At 40.5% G+C, this 20,290-nt stretch overlaps 1 protein-coding gene across 2 annotated transcripts; it reads left to right on the top strand.

Annotated features, from left to right (window-relative positions):
* The first annotated feature begins 2,285 nt into the window (after positions 1–2,285).
* On the top strand, positions 2,286–15,919 carry syn1 (synapsin I). Of its 2 annotated transcripts, XM_071482382.1 has the most exons (14): positions 2,286–2,512; positions 2,792–3,244; positions 4,160–4,217; positions 6,629–6,720; positions 6,886–7,042; positions 7,152–7,241; positions 7,877–7,939; positions 8,034–8,176; positions 8,323–8,397; positions 8,487–8,589; positions 8,682–8,831; positions 9,917–9,986; positions 10,092–10,620; positions 12,624–15,919. In XM_071482382.1, exons 2-14 carry the CDS (start codon positions 2,931–2,933, stop codon positions 12,649–12,651), a joined length of 1,872 nt encoding a protein of 623 aa, XP_071338483.1. In that variant the 5' UTR covers positions 2,286–2,512; positions 2,792–2,930; the 3' UTR covers positions 12,652–15,919. The 2 variants fall into 2 exon arrangements, with proteins under 2 accessions (XP_071338483.1, XP_071338482.1); XM_071482381.1 differs by lacking the exon at positions 2,286–2,512 and having other exon boundaries at positions 2,798–3,244; positions 12,586–15,919.
* The last annotated feature ends 4,371 nt before the right edge of the window (positions 15,920–20,290 follow it).

The raw sequence follows: 20,290 nt of genomic DNA, 5'->3' as shown, positions 1-20,290 counted from the left end.
TATCTGACTGATACATTAGCCTGTTTCAGTCCATTTAATAAAGCTAGTGATTAAGACTGGTTCAAAACTGAGCTTCACATACCAAGGTCTTGCTGTGAATACATGCATGAACAGTATTATGTTATGTCTAATTTAAGATCAACACTGCCTCCCTAAGCCATACACTGCAATAGCATGTCATCAAATCCTACATGTACACAATGTATATGCAGGTATTTCTAAACATAAACATATTTGTTTGCTGACTGACATGCAGTGTTAACATTTTAAAATGCTAGGAATCTGGGGTTAAAATGTTTGGAATCTGTGAGTGTCCCACCAAGTTTTTCTAGTTTAGTAGCATTAATTGTCCAAAAATTGTCTGCTCCTCAAAAACAGCCTAGAGAGTGATTCCGTCTTCTTATTTTATTGTATTACTGGTGTATTCTGTTACACTACACAGGTCATAGTACCAACCTCTGTCTTTACATAACCCCCAAGCTAATGTCATACTCCCATATAAGAAACTGTAAGTGATGCAGTGGATCTTCTTAGTAGTAGAAAATGCCATAAGTGTTTATAATGTCTCTGTATGTGAAGCAGGCAGCCGCTCAAAATGAACATTCAGCTTATAATATCAGTTAAAAAACAAAATAACAAAACAAACAAACAAACAAAAAAAAACAAGCAAAAAGGTTCATTTTAATTAAACGGGGACTGAATGTAAAGTATGATTTAAAAACACCCATTCCTTAAATGACATGGATTTTGGTCTGAACTTAAAAGGTGTAGGTTTTATCAATCAATCAATCAATCAATCAATCAATCAATCAATCAATCAATCAATCAATCAATCAATACACTGATAAATGAATAAATAAATAAATAAATATCCTGCATTAAAAATCCAATATGACCAGCTGTCTTGTTGAAATATACTGTATGTAAATCACACTTATTTACTCGGGCAGAAGAGTCATTGAACATCTTATTTGAAGCTCAAACGTTCTACACAAATGCCAAAACAAAATACACATTTTCATTAGCTCTTGTTATTTTATCAGCATACAGTAGGCTATTTATCAGTAAGAAGAGACCTTGAGATTTAAATAGTAGCCATCTCCACCAGGCTTTAATGATGTGTATCTGTGTCCACACGGTTCAGTTACCATCACACAGTCCTGTTCCCAGAGTGGAGCCTGGGACTCCTCGGGGGTCTGTGCTGGTCTCTGACTCTGGGTATCACCAACAGATGGCGCATCTCTGTTTAGGCTGCTGAAAATCAAAAGCATCACTGCAGCAATGGCCTGAAAGCCAAACAATAGGTGTGCCACTGCTCATTTATTGGACACAACAGGGTGCAGTATCACATCAACACCCACAAGCACCCCGTGGAGTCAACAGCAGGCTCATGTCTGACAGAGAGCGACGCCCCTGTCACCCTGCTCTCATCAGCACCACCTTCAGATCCCACCACAGAGCTGCGTCAAGTCACACAAACACAGACAGAACAAAACAGGAAGTTTGCATGCAGGCCCTTTGATAGTCTAAAATGTATACATCACAAAACAATGGCAGGATATTTCAACTATTTTAAACACTTTGATTTAGTAACTTATTTTTGTTACAGTTGATTTTCAGATGACTGATGTTGTCATTTGGTCTATAACATCAAGAAATGTGAAAAAACAAAATAAACATATTCAAATTGCTTTGGTCCAGCATGTCCTGAATATTCAGTTGAAAATGACATAAAACACACAAAAGCCACAAATCTGCACATTGTAGAAGCTGCATCCAGAAAATGTTTCGTATTTTAACTTTATGTATTTTATAAAAAGTAATTCAAACTATACAGTATGTTGATCTCCTGTCCACTACTACATTGACAGAAAGTGAATCACTGGTAAATAGTTTCACATGCTAATAGCTTTACACACTGTATATGAACATGAACAGCAACATTGCTGACTGACTAATGTAGGGTTTCAGAATCAAGTACTCAGTGTTTATGATAATAGTAGCCGAACAGGCTAATAAAAAACAGAACGCTTCATTGCCAAAAGAGAATTAAATTTCCCTTTTTGGAAGTTAATTGTGTTGCTATTAATTAGACCTAAATGTCAGATGCAGTTTCTTCTTTGAATCCCCTTTTTTGCTGTAAATTTCATAGGCCCAGAATTAAAAATATTTCAGGAACATCCTGTTCAACATGCCTTTATTTTGAAAGCATCATCCGGAAGTCCCGCTCCGCACACTGCTTACCTTGACACCGATCCAGTCTTGCAGGCTCCCTCCTTTCCCTCAGGATGACTGGGAGTGACGCAGGGCGGACGGAAAAAACCGGGGCTTGAGGGGAAGGACAGGGAGAACAGGCGGTGATGCAGGAAGGACTGTAGCTTTGATTTCACAGGTTCAAGCCCCATGCACGGCCTGCCTGCCTGCACAGAGGACATGAGAGACGTCTACATGCAGGCTTTCCTGTGACATTTAATAAGAAGGAATCGTCCCCTCAGCTTGGGTGCACTCGCAGGTAGGTTTCATCATGCCTGGCTGTTGTTACTACAGCGTTTTTTTTAAAATTTTTATATCTAAAGAAAACAGATACTAGATCGTCTATAATTGTTAAAATGAATCATTTCATTGAAGTCAATCGTGTGGATTAATTCTCTCAGCTTTCATCAGGAGGCTGTGCGATGGTTTCCTTTACCTTAGCCAGTTCCTTCAGCGACACGGTCACGATTTCTTACTACTGTGATCAGATATTCAAAATCTGCTCCGTAATAATAACGCAGGACTTGTTTCTCCTCAGGTAACACTGGTCCCCGTCTCTGCACATGGGGAAGTAGCCTAGTCATTCCATTTTCTTACCGAGCACCAAGTTGTAAGCCGCATTCGGTGGGAGGATATTTGGAGCCCTCTCTGCGTCTTTCTAACAACACTTCTCCATCATGAACTACCTACGCCGTCGACTCTCGGACAGCAATTTCATGTCCAACCTGCCCAATGGCTACATGACCGATCTCCAACGCCCCGACCCGCCGCAGCAAAGCCCCGCAGTGTCGCCGGGGCCGTCGGAGAGGCGCCTATCCACCAGCCAGCAGCAGCCTGCAGGTGGAGGCTCTGGGTTCTTCTCATCCATATCCAATGCTGTCAAACAGACCACCGCTGCTGCGGCTGCGACCTTATCTGAGGCCGCGGACCGGGCAGGAGTCTCCAGCAGTGCTAAGGTCCTCCTGGTTATCGACGACCAGCAGACCGACTGGTAAGAGCAGTGCGCATCGCCGGCGCAGGTGTCTCGTCTAGACAGAAATGTGTGCCAGAGCGTGGGTTGCAGTGGCCTAACATCTCGAAGGTCATATGATTCACCCAGTGCTGTTAGACACTCGCTCAGATCAGGAACACCTTGCAGATGCCCCTGTCCGCCTGTTGTGCCATGGCAAAGGCGCAACAGACTGGCGGCAGAGAAGCCATTTTCATTTGACGATCAGCGATTGCTTGTGGCGAGTTCATCCTGCATTCTGCCAGTAAAATGCTTCAGATTGCGCCAAAGCGCTGGGTGTGGGCCGATGGCACCACGATGATGCAGGTATTTTTTAAGTCGAGGGGAAATTTTGCACAGGAAAAAGCACATAAGGCTACACCATGTTAGTCAAGTCTCCTCACCAGCGCACATTATGCATGCTTATCAGAGCCTTGTGCAGGGGGTAAAGCAACAGCTTTGTGTCAACGTGATACCGTAGGTGATAATAAACTAAGCAGATCTGTGCATCAACGCATCAAAACCCTTCCACCCCACATTAAGAAGCACATAAGGTTTTCTAACTCAACTCACAACAGGCACTGGTGGATATTTATACTTCATCGAGTGGAACTTAAAATGCAAGGACCACTAATTATGAATTATGCCCAATTCATATCTGCTTATTCACCAGGGAGATTAAAAATAATACTACATAGGTTACTTAATATAGTTTTATGCATTACCAACAGGTAATAACAGAATGCAGTATTTATGCAGTACATCATGTTTTCTATTGGTCAAGATTACTCATAATTTTGAAATGCTTTGCAAATGCTGCAGGAAATGTCAGCTGTCAATCACAGAGGAAATGTGCAAATCAAATTCATGTTTTTTTCTGGATACAAACAACAACTGGATTCCTTGTTTTATATTCAGGGTGAAGGTCTTCAGAGGAAGAAAGATCCACGGTGAATTTGACATCAAGGTAGAACAGGTAGGTTTCCCCTGTGTAAGATTTTGCTTTGTGCTGTGTTATTGCTCCTCTTTACTCTGAACCAGCAGGACAGGAAACTTAAAAATATATAAATATGTATGTTTTTTTAAAAAAAGCAGTCATAAAGAATCCAGCCCATCTTTTCCGAGCCTTGTGACAAGACTGTGAACTTCAGTCGCAGGGATGTTGCATCATTCTTTGATAAGATATCAATATTTTGTATTTTGTCAATGATAACACTATCTCTGATCCATGGATGTCAAACTGAAATAGATATGGTGTATATGGTTTTCCCTGTAGATGAAGGCATTGCCGTTGGCATTATTACTGAATGAATTGATTGTATTTATTGCTGGTCATTATTCTCTCTAAAAGCCTGTATTATTCATACTTTGTCTTCACTTTGATCCTATTTGATTTCATAGCTTTATTTTCTGAGGCAGTGTCTTGTTTGGTGACTCTGACTAATTCGTTCACTTGTGCACTGATCAACAACTGGCTTGATATTAGCATAAAATGATTCATGAACAGCTGAATCATCCAGCACAGTGCGAGCTGTTGCTGTGTTCACAGCCCTTTGGAATGACAAATGAAATGTCCCAGTTCACAGATGAGAGAGTATTGATAGGGGTGGGGACTGCTGCATTCAGTCTGACACTGAAGTGCTCTCTCTTGATGTGTGATTAACAGAAACATATTGTGTTTGGCAGATGCCTCCAGTCACTCTGAGGGATTCAAACTTTTAATTGCAATCTCTGCTCTTATAAAGGTGTATGAGCTGTTTGTGAAGCCTAAGTGTAATGATTGTGGTAAATGTGTGAGTAGTGATGTGTAGCCTATTAGAATATTTATTGATACAGTATATGTCAGTGGCTGTTTATGCTGCAGTCCACCCAGCAGTACCTTAAGAACAAGAAATCTATTTTGCTTCTAAGCTTTTCCTCTCATCATGTTTTTTTTGAAATTTCTTATTTTTTAATATGCCTTCACACCAGCGGCAGCCACGGCTGGAGGCATTATGTTTTTGGGTTGTCTGTCTGTCCCATTGTTGTGAATGTGATATCTCTGTAATGCCGTGAGGAAATTCAAATTTGGCACAAATTTGGCTCCAAGATGAACTGATTAGATTTTGGCGGTCAAAGGTAAAGGTGACGTTGACCTCACAAAACAGGTTTTGGCTTTGTGAAAACTAGTAAAAACTTTCACCTGGACTCAAGAACAAATTAATTAGATTTTGGTGGTTAAAGGTCAAAGTCACGGTGATGGTTTGTAGCCTTATTCTGATTGGCTGATTTGTATCCATGCTCTCATTGGTTGGTTGGTAGGATTATTCTGAATGGTAGGTTTCTAGCCTTATTCTGGTTTGTTGGTTGATAGCATTATTAAATTCTGACTGATTAATTTCTAGCTGTGCTTCTGATTGAATGATTTGTAGCTGTATTCTGATTCATTGGTTGGTTTGTAGCTGTATTCTGATTTGTTAGTTAGTTTGCAGCTGTTTTTTGATTGGTTAGTGTATGTTCATATTCCTACAACTACAAACTGACCAATCAGAGCCCAACTACAAATTGAAATCAGAATAAGGTTGTGAACCAACCAATCAGAATGTGGCTACGAGCTGACCAATCAGAACACGACTAAAAATTAGCCAAATAGTATAAGGCTACAAATCAACTAAACAATCAGAATATGGCTATAAATCCATCGGTCTGTCCGTCTGTCTGTCCCATTCTGGCAAACATAATGTCTCAGTAAAGCCATGAGTGAATTTCTTCAAATTTGGCACTGATTAGATTTCACTAGTCAATCATCAAGGTTGCATCTTGAAACACAGTTTTTGCCTTGTGAACACGCAATCTCAGTAATTCAAGAATTTTTTCAAATTTGGTCCACACATTCACTTGGACTGATTCGATTCTGGTGGTCACAGGTCAAGGTCATGGTGACCTCATAAAATACGGTTTTGGCCTTGTGAACACAATATCTCCAGAGCTCCTCAAGTGAAACCCTCCAAATTTTGCACAAACATTCACTTGGATTCGAGGATGAACTGATTAGATTTTGGTGGTCAAAGGTCAAAGGTCAAGGTCACTGCAACCACACAAAATATGTTTTTAGCCATAACTCAAGAATTCACACAGCAATTATGACAAAGTTTTACACAAATGGTTAATATTTTATATGACCCTTGATAAACAGAGATGTAACCTGAGGGTGGTCTGAGTGGCAGAGGCATACAAATGTGAGGCTGTAATTCTAGTTTTTCTTATATTTAATGTTGGACTGGCATTGTTATTATTTCCCCTGTTGCCTCTTAGCAGGAATAATTACACCCTGTTCAATCTGGCTCATACAGCCCTTCTGCTCTGATTGTGATCACAGCGATTTTTATGGCATTTTTGTCCTTTTAGGCAGAATTCTCTGAAATCAACCTGGTGGCAAACGCCACAGGCACCTACAATGTGGACATTGATGCGATCAGGAATGGACATAAGGTTACTAAGTAAGTACTCGGTAAAATATCAAGAGATTTTGTATCCTGTGCAGTTATTGCTTGTGAGATACAATTCACCTTTATGTTGAAGTCTTTTTCATCTCGATGCCTAATAACCAAACAGTTTGTTTTGTACAGTGCAGTCTATTATTTGGCTGATGTCCTCTGTTCCAGATCCTTTAAGCCAGACTTTGTGCTGATCAGACAACATGCCTTCAGCATGGACAAGAATGGAGACCACCGCAACTTAGTGATTGGACTGCAGTATGCAGGACTGCCAAGTGTTAACTCTTTGCACTCTGTCTACAATTTCTGTGACAAACCATGGGTGGTAAGTAGCCTATTATTGAATGAATTTGTGAATTTGAAACTGTATCACACTAAGAGTTCAGCTACATAAACATCTAAAGCTGCATCTTAAACATTTGTTTCTCTTTCAGTTTGCTCAGATGTCTAGACTCTACAAGCAACTGGGCCCAGAGGAGTTCCCACTGATTGAGCAGGTTTACTATCCAAACCACAAGGAAATGGTGAGTTCTGAGCCATCTGCTCTCCTTCTCTCTCTCCTCCCCCCTTTCCACTTGCTCTGATGGGTATGTCTTCATGGTAAACAACCCTTAAAGACACACACACACACACACAAACACATACACATACACATACACATACACATACACATACACACACACACACACACACACACACACACACACACACACACACACACACACACATATACACACACACACAGATAGGTCATCCCTTTGTATGGATCACATGTTAGGAGGGTAATTCACCTCCATGTCAATAGTCCATCTCATGTAGCAGCTGAGACCAGTGTAATTTCCAGGGGAGTGTCCTGTTGTTTTCGTTCCCAGTAGAGGTGGAGTTTATGATTATTTTTGTGCCAATTCAGTGTCAGTACAGTTAAACTGACACCGTTGCTGCAGAGCAGTCATCTCCACCCCCCCTGCAGTCACAGCCTGACAGTACTGGGCTGGTTTTCGAACCATCAATATGAATCAGTACTTCCTGCAGAAACAGAGGAGGAGTGCTGCCGTCTGTGTTATTTCTGGTGGTTTTAAAGTGATAAAAAATTGGTGTCCTGGTGATGTTGAAGTCCATTTATGAGAAATCTGAGTATGTGATAATGCTCTTGTTTCAGATTACCTCCCCGCGGTTCCCTGTAGTGATAAAGATGGGCCATGCTCACTCAGGAATGGGAAAGGTAGTGCTGGAATGCTCAAATATTTACTCATTTCAATATGAATGCCACATTTTTGGGACAAATATATGTCATCATGTTTATATCTTGACTTCAGGTGAAAGTGGACAATCAATATGATTTTCAAGATATTGCCAGTGTTGTGGCACTGACCAAGACTTACGCCACATCTGAGCCTTTTATTGATGCAAAATATGATGTTCGCATCCAGAAGATTGGTAACAATTACAAAGCTTACATGTGAGTGAAATTAGTGTTCTACTCTCCTCACTTCTCTGCATTTCACTACACCAAATGTGATTACAAAAACCTGCACCAAAGAGCCAACACACTGGTATGTTATGGCAGATGAAACATGTAAAGCAAATTTTTGCTCTAATAAACAGGAGAACATCAATTTCTGGCAACTGGAAAACCAACACTGGTTCATCTATGCTTGAGCAGGTGGCCATGTCAGACAAGTAAGAGCACAGAAATGCATATGAGGAGAAATTGTAAATTATATAATGTCTGGCTGGATTATTATAGCTGTGTTTAACATGTTTTGCAGGTACAGAATGTGGGTGGATTCTTGTGCTGACATCTTTGGAGGGTTGGATATCTGTGCTGTGGAGGCCCTACATGGTAAAGATGGCAAGGACTACATTATAGAGGTACTAGAAGGCAGTATGATAATATCACGGGAATATTTTTCTGTGATTGTATGGAAAATCCATTAAATCCATCATGTTTTGTTTTTTTTTAGGTTGATGACTGTTCAATGCCACTGATTGGGGACCAGCAGGATGAGGACCGTGTTCAGATTGCTGAACTGGTGATCTCTAAAATGAACCAGACTGTTCCACGCACTTCAAGCTCTTCCACAGTCCGTGCCACAGCAGGACAGCCAGCACAGGTGCTCAAACCACGGCTACTGTATACTTGCTCCTGTAATCTCCTACCTTTTTTTATTTCCCCCACCTTTATTAGTAAGATGTGTCGAGTCAGGTCTGTTTTTATCTAGGATGCACAGTTACACATGTGGTCTCTCAGAGCATCCTCCTTTAAAAAAGTAGATGTAAACAAAGCAAACAAAGCACAAAAATACAATCGGAGCAGTAGATGAAACCCACATGCATTCAGGTGTGGTCATCCATGCAAGGCTCTAAATCTCATAGCAAGAGCTTTCAGTCTGTAGTTACTGTGATGAGTGTAGAATTTGTGTTATGTGGTAGACTTTTGAACCATTCACCAGAGGGAGCATTGTGAAAGACAGCATTGTAAAGACCCTGGAAATGTAAAAAAAAAAAAAAAATTGTAAATAAATATTATTGATTCAGAGGATGGAAACAGACCCAAAGTAACACTAATATTTTTTGCAGGCTGAGTCTGAAATTGTAGCAATCAAAATTTAGGGAAACATCTGAAAATATATGTCTCTGTCTGACTGAACCAAAACTTACCATTGCAGTCTAATGCTATTTTACATACAGATGCAGGGAATGAGCAAACATACATTATACTGAAGTAGTACATAAACAGTTTTAAGGATAGATGTCAGGCTTAATTGGTATATATAACTGAATGTCATCAGCGAAGAAGTGCAGATTATTGTCATATTTATGGGTAACATAACCAAGATACAACATCAAAATGAATGGTAATAGGCCGAGCACAGAGGGCACTCTAGACTTGATAGTATAGAGATTAGAGGTGGTTAGATATCATGAATGTGTCAGTGCGGCAGAAGGGCCAAGAGTTGAACGTCCTGTGCTGGCATCAGTTAGCACCCCTGCAATATTCTACGATTTAGAATAGATTTTTTTCAGGCTTTCTAGATGTCTAACATCTTGTGGCAGAACATATCAAGATAATACCCAAAGCTAAAAAAGATTTGAACGTTTTATTCTCTGAATATGATTTTCTGTTATTTGAATTTTTTTCCTTTCTCGTATGATAAATATTTACTTTTTGCCCTTTTAACCTCTGTGTGTTTTATAGAAAGCAATGTCTCCTCAGCCTGTCTCTCAGCCAAAAGTACCACAGGCTCAACAGCGCCCCTCACCACAAGGTAAGAACTTAAGTATTTTGCAATAACAAGTAACTAAGTTATATAGCTATAAGGATAGTAGGAAATTGATTGAATCTGATTTCTGCTTTTGTTTTTCGCCTCTAGGTGGTCCTCAGCAAAGTCCCCCACCTCAGCAGCGCCCACAGCCTCAAGGCCAACCTCCTGCACAAGCTCAGCAGTCTGCTGCCAGCCCTCCTACAACTGACTCCAGTGCCCAGGCTAAGGCTAACCAAGGACCTGCAGCAAGACCACCAGGTCAGGGAGCTCCTCCAGGCCAGAGACCTCCTTCTGGTCAGGGTTCTCCTCAGCGAGGTTCCCCTCAAGCTCAGAGGCAACAGTCTGTCTCCCAGCAGCAAAAACCATCTGCAGGAGGCCCCGGGCAGAAACCTCCAGGGGGACAACCCCAGCAACAGAGGCCTACCCAGCCCCCCAGGCAGCAGTCACAGGGGGGAACACAGCAACAGAGGGCTCCTGGCCAGCAAGGTCGTCCTGGCGCACCCACCACCCAGCAGCCCCGACCTGCTGCTCAAGGCCAGGGGCCCCCTGGAGGACGACCCCCACTGCAGCAAAAGCCTCAGCCCCCACAGAAGCCTAGTCAGGACAACCTGGCTATGGGTGGCTCACCACAACTAAAGTAAGTAACTGTGTATGATAAATGACTTGGAATCAGTTTCCTCTCATTTTTCATAAAGTGAACCTTACAGCTGACCCAGACAGAAGGTCCTCTCTTACTTTTTGCCTGCATTGAGTTATGCATGCCACATGGGAAATTTGTTCATTCCCTCTGTTGACAAATGATCCACCTGAATGTGCATGATGTATTGATTCTTACATTTTTTCAGTCCCTCAGCAGCAGTTTCACAAAACACAACATTTCAGATTCTCTGGAGAGACTGTGATACATTAGAACAACAACAAGCGGGAGCTGGCTTCTAGTTGTTCATAAACATAATGAGTCTATCACATCTGACACAATCCTTGTTCTTGGACACAAGTGACATATATATCCACATATATGCATAGAAATATGGAAGTAGACAACATATTCGATTACAACCCCGTTTCCAAAAAGGTTGGGACATTGTGTAAAATGTAAATAAAAACAGAATGTGATGATGTGAAAATCATATAAACCCATATTTAAGTGAAACTGGAACCAAGACAACATATCAAATGTTGAAACTGAGAATTTTTATTGTTTTATGAAAAACATATGCTCAATTTGGATTTGATGCCAGCAACATGTTTCAAAAAAGTTGGGACAGGGGCATGTTTACCACTGTGTTGCATCACCTCTTCTTTTAACAACACTCATTTGGGAAATGAGGAGATCAGTTGCTGGAGTTTTGAAAGTGAAATGTTGTCCCATTCTTGCCTGATATAGGATTTCAACTCCTCAACAGTTCAGGGTCTCCTTTGTCATATTTTTCGTTTCATGATGCACCAAATGTTTGCAGTGGGTGACAGGTCTGGACTGCAGGCAGGCCATTTTAGCGTCTGGACTATGGAGCCATTCTGTTGTAATACACTCAGAATACGGTATGGCATTGGCTTGCTGAAATATGCAAGGCCTTCGAAAGGTCTTCTCTGAAAAAGACGTTGTCTGGATGGCAGCATATGCTGCTCCAAAACCTGTATATACCGTTCAGCATTAGTGATGCCTCCCCAGATGTGCAAGCTACCCAAGCCATGGGCACTAATGCCCCTTGCCCCCCAAACCATCACGGATTGTGGCTTTTGAACTGTGCACTGATAACAAGCTGGATGGTCCCCCTCCTCTTTTTGTAGTCAATCATCTTACAATACTTACAATTAACCTAATTCGTTTTGAGATATTCAACCAGGGTTTTTTTTTGCCTCACACAACTTTTCCAGTCTTTTGTTGCCCCGTCCAAACTTTTTTGAAACATGTTGCTGGCATCAAATTCAAATTGATCTTATATTTTTCATAAAACAATAAAATTTCTCAGTTTCAGCATTTGATATGTTGTATTTGTTCTATTTCCAATTAAATATGGGTTTACAGGATTTGCACAATGCATTCTGTTTTTATTTACATTTTACACAGAGTCCCAACTTTTTGGGAAACGGAGTTGTACATTAATATAAATTCTCACTGTCAAATATGCTGTCATTTGACAAATAGACAATATTTCAATTATTGTGTACACAATCAAAAAATACCTGAGGAATAATGCAAAACTGTACAGATTTGTGTTGTTCTGTATAATTGTATGATTGCTTCTATCTTAGCGGTCCCCATCTGATAAATGACACATAATCCTGATTGGAGATTGCATTTTATGCACTCTTGAAATAGAGACATAAAAACATCAATCAGTGATGAAAAAAAAAACATGCACCACTTTGCATCCAGAAAAGTCATTCACTATTCATATCATATCAAAGCTAACTTGAAATGATAAGGTAATACTGAATGACTGTAGAGAAGGAATGCGCTTTTATCATCTTTTACCGAGCCTTTTCTCTCCCGTCTCTCCCTCTATTGTGCCGTGTCCAGTCTATTCATTCCATGGGTTTGCTGCATGACTTTAATAGCCTTTCCTTCTCCTCTATTGCCATTTTCCTCTCTTTATAGCAAGTCCCAGTCTCTTACCAATACCTTCAACATTCCAGAAACCCCAGCGCCACGAGCCAGCCTTAGCCAGGATGAGGTGAAGGCAGAGACCATACGCAATCTACGCAAATCTTTTGCCAGTCTCTTCTCAGACTGAGATGGCATAAGACCCTCCCACACCTCCTCCTACAGACAGAAAGCTGGACAGGCAAACTGAAGGACAGTTCCTTTCTTTCCCCCAACGAACAAGGACCAACAGGATGCCATCTCCAATTCACGTACATTGAGCCTGATATTAAAATGTACACACCTGACACCCACTGCCTAAATAGTTAAAATCTTTTCAAATGAACAAATAGCATAGTACACAGTAAAGTTAGGCACTGATGTCTGAAACATTCCTTGCCTCACCTCAAGCTTAAGTAAGTCATCTACTCATCGTGTCACGCAAACTTTGAGTGCACATTCCTGCTCACACACACACACACACACACACACACACACCCCCCACACAAAAGCCTGTATGTGCATTTGCATGAGCACAGACAGAAGTAAGAAACAAAGCAACACAATACTGCTCCCACTTGTTTGTTGGTGCCGTGAAGTCGATGTGATTTTTATGTTCAAATTTCGGTTGGCCTGCCAACCAACCAAATGAATCAAGGGACTGCCCGAGAATTATTAGGGTGGGGAGAGATGCTGAATATTATTATATTATTATATTTTATGTCATGAAAAACAAAGCCCTTCCCAGAGTTATCTAATATGTCAAAATAATGTATTTATAACAGATAATTAAATAGTGAAACTATAGCCACTCTCTATTTTTGATTAAAGAGCACCTGAATAAACTGTTATTATAGCCACAAAACGACCCCCACCCATATCCTCTGCATATAGTTAAATGCATTTCCATGGCACATATGAAAACCATCTTTTTGATGTGACTATACAATCTCCTTTTGTATAAATAATCATACACCTTAGCCTAACCTCCCTTTGGTAAAAATACATTTACAATACCCTCCCTCCTTTTCTGACTCCCCTCTAATAATTTTTGTACAGTCCCTAACTGAACACAGCTGCACATATAGGCTGTCCAGTGTTAGCTAATGCTAGATCTGTACAAGCTGTTGACCGCTCATGGTGATGTCTTCGCTGCATGTCAACAGGAGGCAATGGCTGCATTTTCCTACCCCTGACATTGGTGCTTGTAACTGTGTCGTCACATGTAGTTGAATTAGTTCGTAACGTAGCCTAGTAGGTGTTGTGAGTATGTTGTTGCTGCCACTTCTTCTTGTTTTTTTTGTTTTGTTTTTTTTCCTTTTTTTTGTCGCACAAGAACAAAAGCCGAAAGCTCACCACCTTCAAAGCATGCCTTACACAGACAAGAACAGTCAGATCAAATGGAGCTGTCTCAGGGATGTCCAATTGATTGTGACACTTGTGTGTGGGTGAGGGTCTTCCATTGCAGTTTTATTGTGGTTGTTTACCAATAATGAAGGAAAAGCATGCATCTTAATGAGGTAGAATGTTTTCATTATTTCAAATACATTTGCACACAGAGTATACTGCAACATTATACTTGAATACAGTGACACAGACTGATGTATGAAGTCTATACTTTCAGGTTTATTCATCTGCCACTCGACAAAGCAACAACTCTGTGTTCCCACTTTGGGTTGCTGTTGTGTCTGTGACAGGTACCGTACAGTGGGATACAGCATAGGCAGGGTCGGCAACTGTTCAGGTACATTTAGTGAAAAACTAGATTATGTTACAGTTTCATTTCATATTCCCCTTGATTTCAAAGTAACGAGAAAAACTTAAGGCTGCAATCCAACTATTGAATTTAGCGTATACACACTAAGTTGGTGGATTACTTCAGGTTGATTTAAGGGTTAAGCAGTTAGTCAGTGCACTGTGCTTTTGCACTTGACTAACTCCCACCCTGAGTCTGTATCATACAGTGCAGCTTCCATAAATACTCCTCTGTTCTCAACGGCATCATTGTCTGTAAGAAGAGGCCATACTCCAAAGCATACTCAGCCAAGGAATGTTACATATTTGCAGTTCATGTCTATACAATAAGAAAAGAAAAATAATGTAAAGGTGTAGGAATGTCAACTGTGGGATGCACCTCTGCGGTCGACTTTGCACCTCTTGTCACCCCTTTCTTCGCACTGACAACTGTTTCTTTGATCAATACTCTGAAAATCTTTTTACCAGGCACTAAAAATGTCTTCCAGAGGGAATGCTTTCCATTCGAATGTCGATGTAGTATGGCAATATCAAGCTTTTTAGAGAAGACCCAATAGCCAAAAGAATAGAAGAGTCCTGGTCTCCCTGCAGATTGTCCATGCTGCCTGTGTTTATCCGCCTAATTGTGTAGCCGCAGTGACCCCTTGTGCTCAATGGTGCATAAATGTGTGAATGTTGTTCTGTAACTGGTGAAACCAAATAGATGTGTTGTACAGAGCTCTGAGTGATGCGGATTGTCACCTTTATCCCCTGCTGCTATTTGTGCTTGTTGATATGTGTGTCTCTAAACTTTTTAGCTTTTATTTTTAAAATATGTGCATTTTTTGTATTGTTTAGACTACCTTGTTCATGCTTCTATGAGGCAAGACTATGTGGGGCTTATAAGTTTATGCGCTAGTGGTTTGGGGGGTTTATTTTTAAATTTTTACAGCGACTCAGTGTCAGTACGTGATTGTCAGAGTTGTCGTGGCACAGCCTACTGCCAGGAGAATCATTAAGAGCAGCCTTGTGTAATTGTTACACTGAGTGTGCAATTTATGAAAATGAGCCATTATAACTAGCATGGATGGTTAACTTAAAATGTCATTCTGTCACTCAGAGGCCTCTTGGCCATATTAAGACATTTACCGTGGCACCTCCTGAGACTGACAAGATGAGCTGTGACAGCCATGCAAAGAAGTAGTTTATTGTATTTATGTTTTTGATATTCACAGATGTTTTCTTTTAAAAGGTTTACATTATTTATGGTGGATATATTTGACTGTGAATGTATTTTACTTTTTTGTTACAGCTAGTTTTATTGTTTTCTAAATGCATTGTATAATCATTGTGAAAAGATGAAATCCTTATAAATTTGAACTGATTGTCGGTCGATGCCTGCCAGAGTTAAATCATATATGTAAGTGCAAAAATCCAAAAGATGAGGTTTTTGTTAATCAAAAAAATAAGATACTGCATAATGTAAATCATGGTGGATTATTGAATTAAATGTAAGAAAAATATTTGATGTTATATGCAATGTAGCTATATTATGTGAAAATGAGTATGTTCTTAAAACATGCATATGTCTAATAAAGTCTATGATCAACAATGACTGTTTTATTTGTTATTGTTCACGCGATATCCTAATCACAACTTAATCACAGCTGCAAATTAAACATATTTCTCTTCTGTTTTTTTTCCCATGTTGAAGGTCTAAAGATAGAGTCCGGATCATCCATCCACATCAAAAAATTGCAAACATTTCTTTGGCCTTAAAGTGACCCATGTTAAGCAGGTAGGATTAGTAGTATTACGTTGTGCTTGTGGTGCCTGTGTTTCTGTGCATAACACTAACTGTTTGTGCTGCAGGACTGTGTATGGTGTTTAAAAAATATCTAAAATGTGAGGTCAGGAAAGAGCTTAAAAAAACTTTCTTTTCACACTCTCTCCATTTCTCTTTAAACTTTTTTTTTAAAGCAATAGGACGTGTTATAAAATGACTATATGCATGTTGCAAGCTGTAAACTGGACACACTTGTTTTGCACAGAAGTTGCACTAGCAGGCGCATGAATGTGACCACAAGGTGGTGTGGGCCTGCAGTCTGACTACTGTAGCCTCCAGTTCTGCACAAGATTAATCAGGGTTATATAATTCATTTCACACTAGTGAAATGAACACACCATTCAATTTCTCTGTGTGTTTGATCAGAACTATTCCATTACACATCAATTTTGGAAATCCTTTTGTCCTAGGAGAATTACAATATGTGTGTCGACATTTGATAAGAGTCAGTGCTATTTGAAATAAAAAAATGGAAGTACATCCCTGTCAAAAAATGTTCAGAGCTTAGGAGTTTTATGTATTCATATTCTTTTTAGAAATTAGAGGAAAGAATATTGATGACTATTCAGCCAATATTACAGTATAACAGCTGCTATGTTGGTAATGCTGCTGAGTTTTATTAGAGTTTAGTCATCTACCATGTTATGAAGAGCATAAGAGGTCTCATTTTCATTGTCTTCGGAGACTTAAATCTTAATTACACAATTCTGAGTCACACTCACAGAGAAAATACAAATACCAATGTGTACATAATCCTGTTAAACAAAACCGATCTGGGACATATGAACAAATGGCTCCCTGAATACCACTCATCATAGTTTAGCCTATCTTTTCTTCTGCGAATAATGACCTAATTCATGGTGTTTGAGGGAAAACACATGTATTATGTTCCAGTATCTTCTGGACTATCATTAGGGCTGCAAATCTGAATGCTGCAGCTGCAGCTGGGAGAGAGAGAGGCCAATAGTCTTATGCACCCTCAGTCAAAAGAATGACTGTGTTTCATTGCCTTGTTCTGTACAAATCAATGACTGCATCTAGAGCTAAAACAAATACATTAAAATTGAGATATTTTACTTTCCCTCATCCACGTATTAAATGACTCGTTCTGTCTAAATATTTTGGCTGGTAGGTTTTATGCAACGTGGGAGAGGGTTCAATTTTAATCACCAAATGAATCAATTTCCCTTTCCCTTGAAAGTTTTCATTGAAGACAAAAGTGTCTGGGGTGCAAAATCCAATTTGCAGGCAGGATGTTATACAGCGACTCGCTCATGAAAGGTCAGTGTGTTTTTTAAAGCTCTGTCTGCTTGCTTGCATTTCTTATCTGGCTGCCCAGCGGGCCGTACTGTTCTCTCCTGACCAGTCTGGGTTTGGTTAGCGGTTAAGATGCTCATCTGATCAGGGAAGATATGATTTCATGTTGAACGTGTTCTGGAAGGTGATGACATTCTACTTTTTTTGGCATTTAACATTTGTAAGTCAGCATCATTCACACATCACACTTCACATTTTGAGGTTACGCTAGCAAGAAAGAAACAACAGGCTTCTATTTGTTATTGGACAGAGGTTAACACTGTCTGGCAAACTAAGCCCGTCCATTCACAAGGAAACAACAGACACTGTGAGCTTCTCCCACCACAGTCATACACTCAAGATGCTGTGTAATCATCCTGATACAACTTTCATGACTTTGCAGGTCACAAATAAAGGATTCAAGGGTATTGCCAGCAATAGTCATCACTCCGTTACGGCCAGGGAGAAGACAAAAGGGGAGGGGCACTCACGACTTCCTCTCTGAGCCAGGATATTTCTAGAGCTGACCCATTTAAACAGCCTGGAGAATCTGCAAACACAGGTGCATCTGGAAGGCTGCAACTGCCAACCAGAATGCGTAATTATATACATTAAGATGCCATTAAATCGCAAATTGAAGCAAGTGTCATAACTGATTATTCACATATAATTTGATGGGAGGATATGCAAACTACGCAGGATTTGAATGGGAGAAATTGCTGGCACGGTCAGTGGGTAAACAGAATACATTTAAGCAAGTGTTCTCATTCTTTTATGAAGGAAAAAGAAAAGCTAATGTCTCTCCACAAATCAGTTGTTTTATTCAGCAATCAGATGAGTCATTGATTGGGAACTGTTAACAGCTATTATACATGGCCTACAGCCTTGCACAATTAGTGCAACTCAGTACTGCTTTGCATTGTGCTGCTGTGGGATGGAGGGTGAATGATATCCATATTTAGAAGGACCTCATTGATTCTTCCTAAGCAAGGCACAAAAGATTTGTTGTCCGTCCAGTGTTGAATAGCGGGACCTTGATGACAGCCCTGCATTATTAAACCTCCTGCTGACCTCAATCAGTGTTTGAAAATCTGATGAAACTCTGAGCCACGGCAGTGTGCTCAAAATGTAATATTACAGCATTCTGCTTCTATGTTGTTACATAACAATATAATGATGACAACGCACGGCCACAAATAATTCACATCATCAGGAGCCCTCGGAAAGAAACTGCACCCACTGAAGGGGCACGTCTTTTCGTTCCAAATGTGTTTCCCCTTTAATAAACTTGCACACATGACTGAGTGATTCTTTAGCCAAAATGGCAGATGATGAGGGATGAGAGAGAGGAGTATGTAGTAAAGATTTAATTAAGCCTCACCATGGGATGTCTTACTGTGACTCCAGAGACAAGGACAGAGGAGTTTGTGTTTGCTCAGTGCAGCTGTGAATAATATCTACACTATTCTTACTTTGACCTACATGCACTGAGAGGAGGATCTGAGAATATGCCCACATGAGAGCACGTCTTTCTTCCTTTTCTTACTTTTACTGTGAGGCTGCCAGAGGGGAGGGGGGGGGGGGGGGGGGGGGGGGGGTCTTCCTTATGGTGAACCTTATGTTGGCTTTAAATTGTCAATCTTTGCTGGAGATAATCTGGGACATGAGAGACATCTGTGCTGTATGTTTCTGCTAAATGTACAGTCGATATGAGGCTGCGCTGCTGAATCCCTCCTGCGGTGCATTTGCAAATTGTTGTAGCAATTTTCACCTCCCTCCGTCTTATCCTGGTGACGTAGATTTTCATGGTCTCCATGGAAGACTCTCATCAGCACTTTGCTTCATTCCCTTTGAAATTGAATCAGCCTCTTTTGCTCCTACTCACTGTGGGTTGCCATGGATACCGCTCCCAAATAGTTTGGCTTGCACATGAATTTGTTTATGAGTGTGACTTGGAGAGGATTGGAATGTTCTTTTCTTGTGCAGCCAAAGTCAACATAATTTGCTAATTAAGCAAGATCATTTTTTATTTAATTGTTTTTCTATCCTATTCTACATTCTACTTAATTCTATTCTACCAGATTAAAGATGCAGAGCATTTCAATTTATCGTGAAATGCCCTGTTTTTCCCCTTGCCCCTACAGCATGCAGTATCAGCTACCTGAGGACACCAACATGAGGGTTTCTAACCCTGGTTTACTCAAGAAAAGCCTAACAATCTGCTGAATATAATCTAGTCTGATCCACCAGGGATCAAAACTACGCCAACCTGGATTCGTTGGTTCCCTGTTGAGCCAAAAAAAGGCCCAAACACTTCACTTGGCTGCATCTAAATCCTCACAAAAAACACGTGGCCTGAGTGAGTGGTGTGTGCCCTGTATGAGCCGCCACAACTGTAAATTATGTCTGGGGCAAGAAAGTTGGACGGAGAGGATTGAGTGGTTTAATTTGTTGAGGCCTTAATCAGGGTTCAGTTGGAATTAAGGAAAGACTGGGTGCATCTCCTGCTGAGTTCTCAGATTCACCACTGCTGCACTTCACTTTCCTTGAGTCCGGTGAGTCTGAGAATCTACATATTTCCTACAGGGCATGAAAAGGCTCTGCAAGATCTTAGGGAACCACCCACATTCAGACATATGTCTATCTAAGAGGTCTAATCCTGGCTGTGTGAAATATTAACCACTGCAGAGACCGCAGACAGCATCCCCAGATTCCCAAGGGGTTTCCTCTTGACACAGTCAAGCTGAAATGTGTTTAATGTATTTTCCATGTTTCCTCTGACACATCATTGCAATCCAAATAGCCAAGGATGAGACTTGCTTTGTATTAGCCTGCCATACTGGC

The sequence above is a fragment of the Trachinotus anak genome, unplaced genomic scaffold (assembly GCF_046630095.1).
Source record: "Trachinotus anak isolate AG129_WGS33_773 ecotype Australia unplaced genomic scaffold, CSIRO_AGI_Tana_v1 ptg000008l, whole genome shotgun sequence".
In the NCBI taxonomy this organism is placed as follows: Eukaryota; Metazoa; Chordata; class Actinopteri; order Carangiformes; family Carangidae; genus Trachinotus; species Trachinotus anak.
The sequence above is the reverse complement of the archived record's forward strand: the minus strand, read 5'-3'. Positions and strand labels throughout refer to the sequence as shown.

Bases quoted from the DNA above. Each gene is read 5' to 3' on its own strand.
- syn1 (XM_071482381.1), top strand. From the start codon at position 2,931: ATGAACTACCTACGCCGTCGACTCTCGGACAGCAATTTCATGTCCAAC. The intron at 7,940-8,033 runs GTAGTGCTGGAA...TCTTGACTTCAG, and splicing joins CTCACTCAGGAATGGGAAAG to GTGAAAGTGGACAATCAATA. The intron at 8,177-8,322 runs GTGAGTGAAATT...TCTAATAAACAG, and splicing joins AACAATTACAAAGCTTACAT to GAGAACATCAATTTCTGGCA.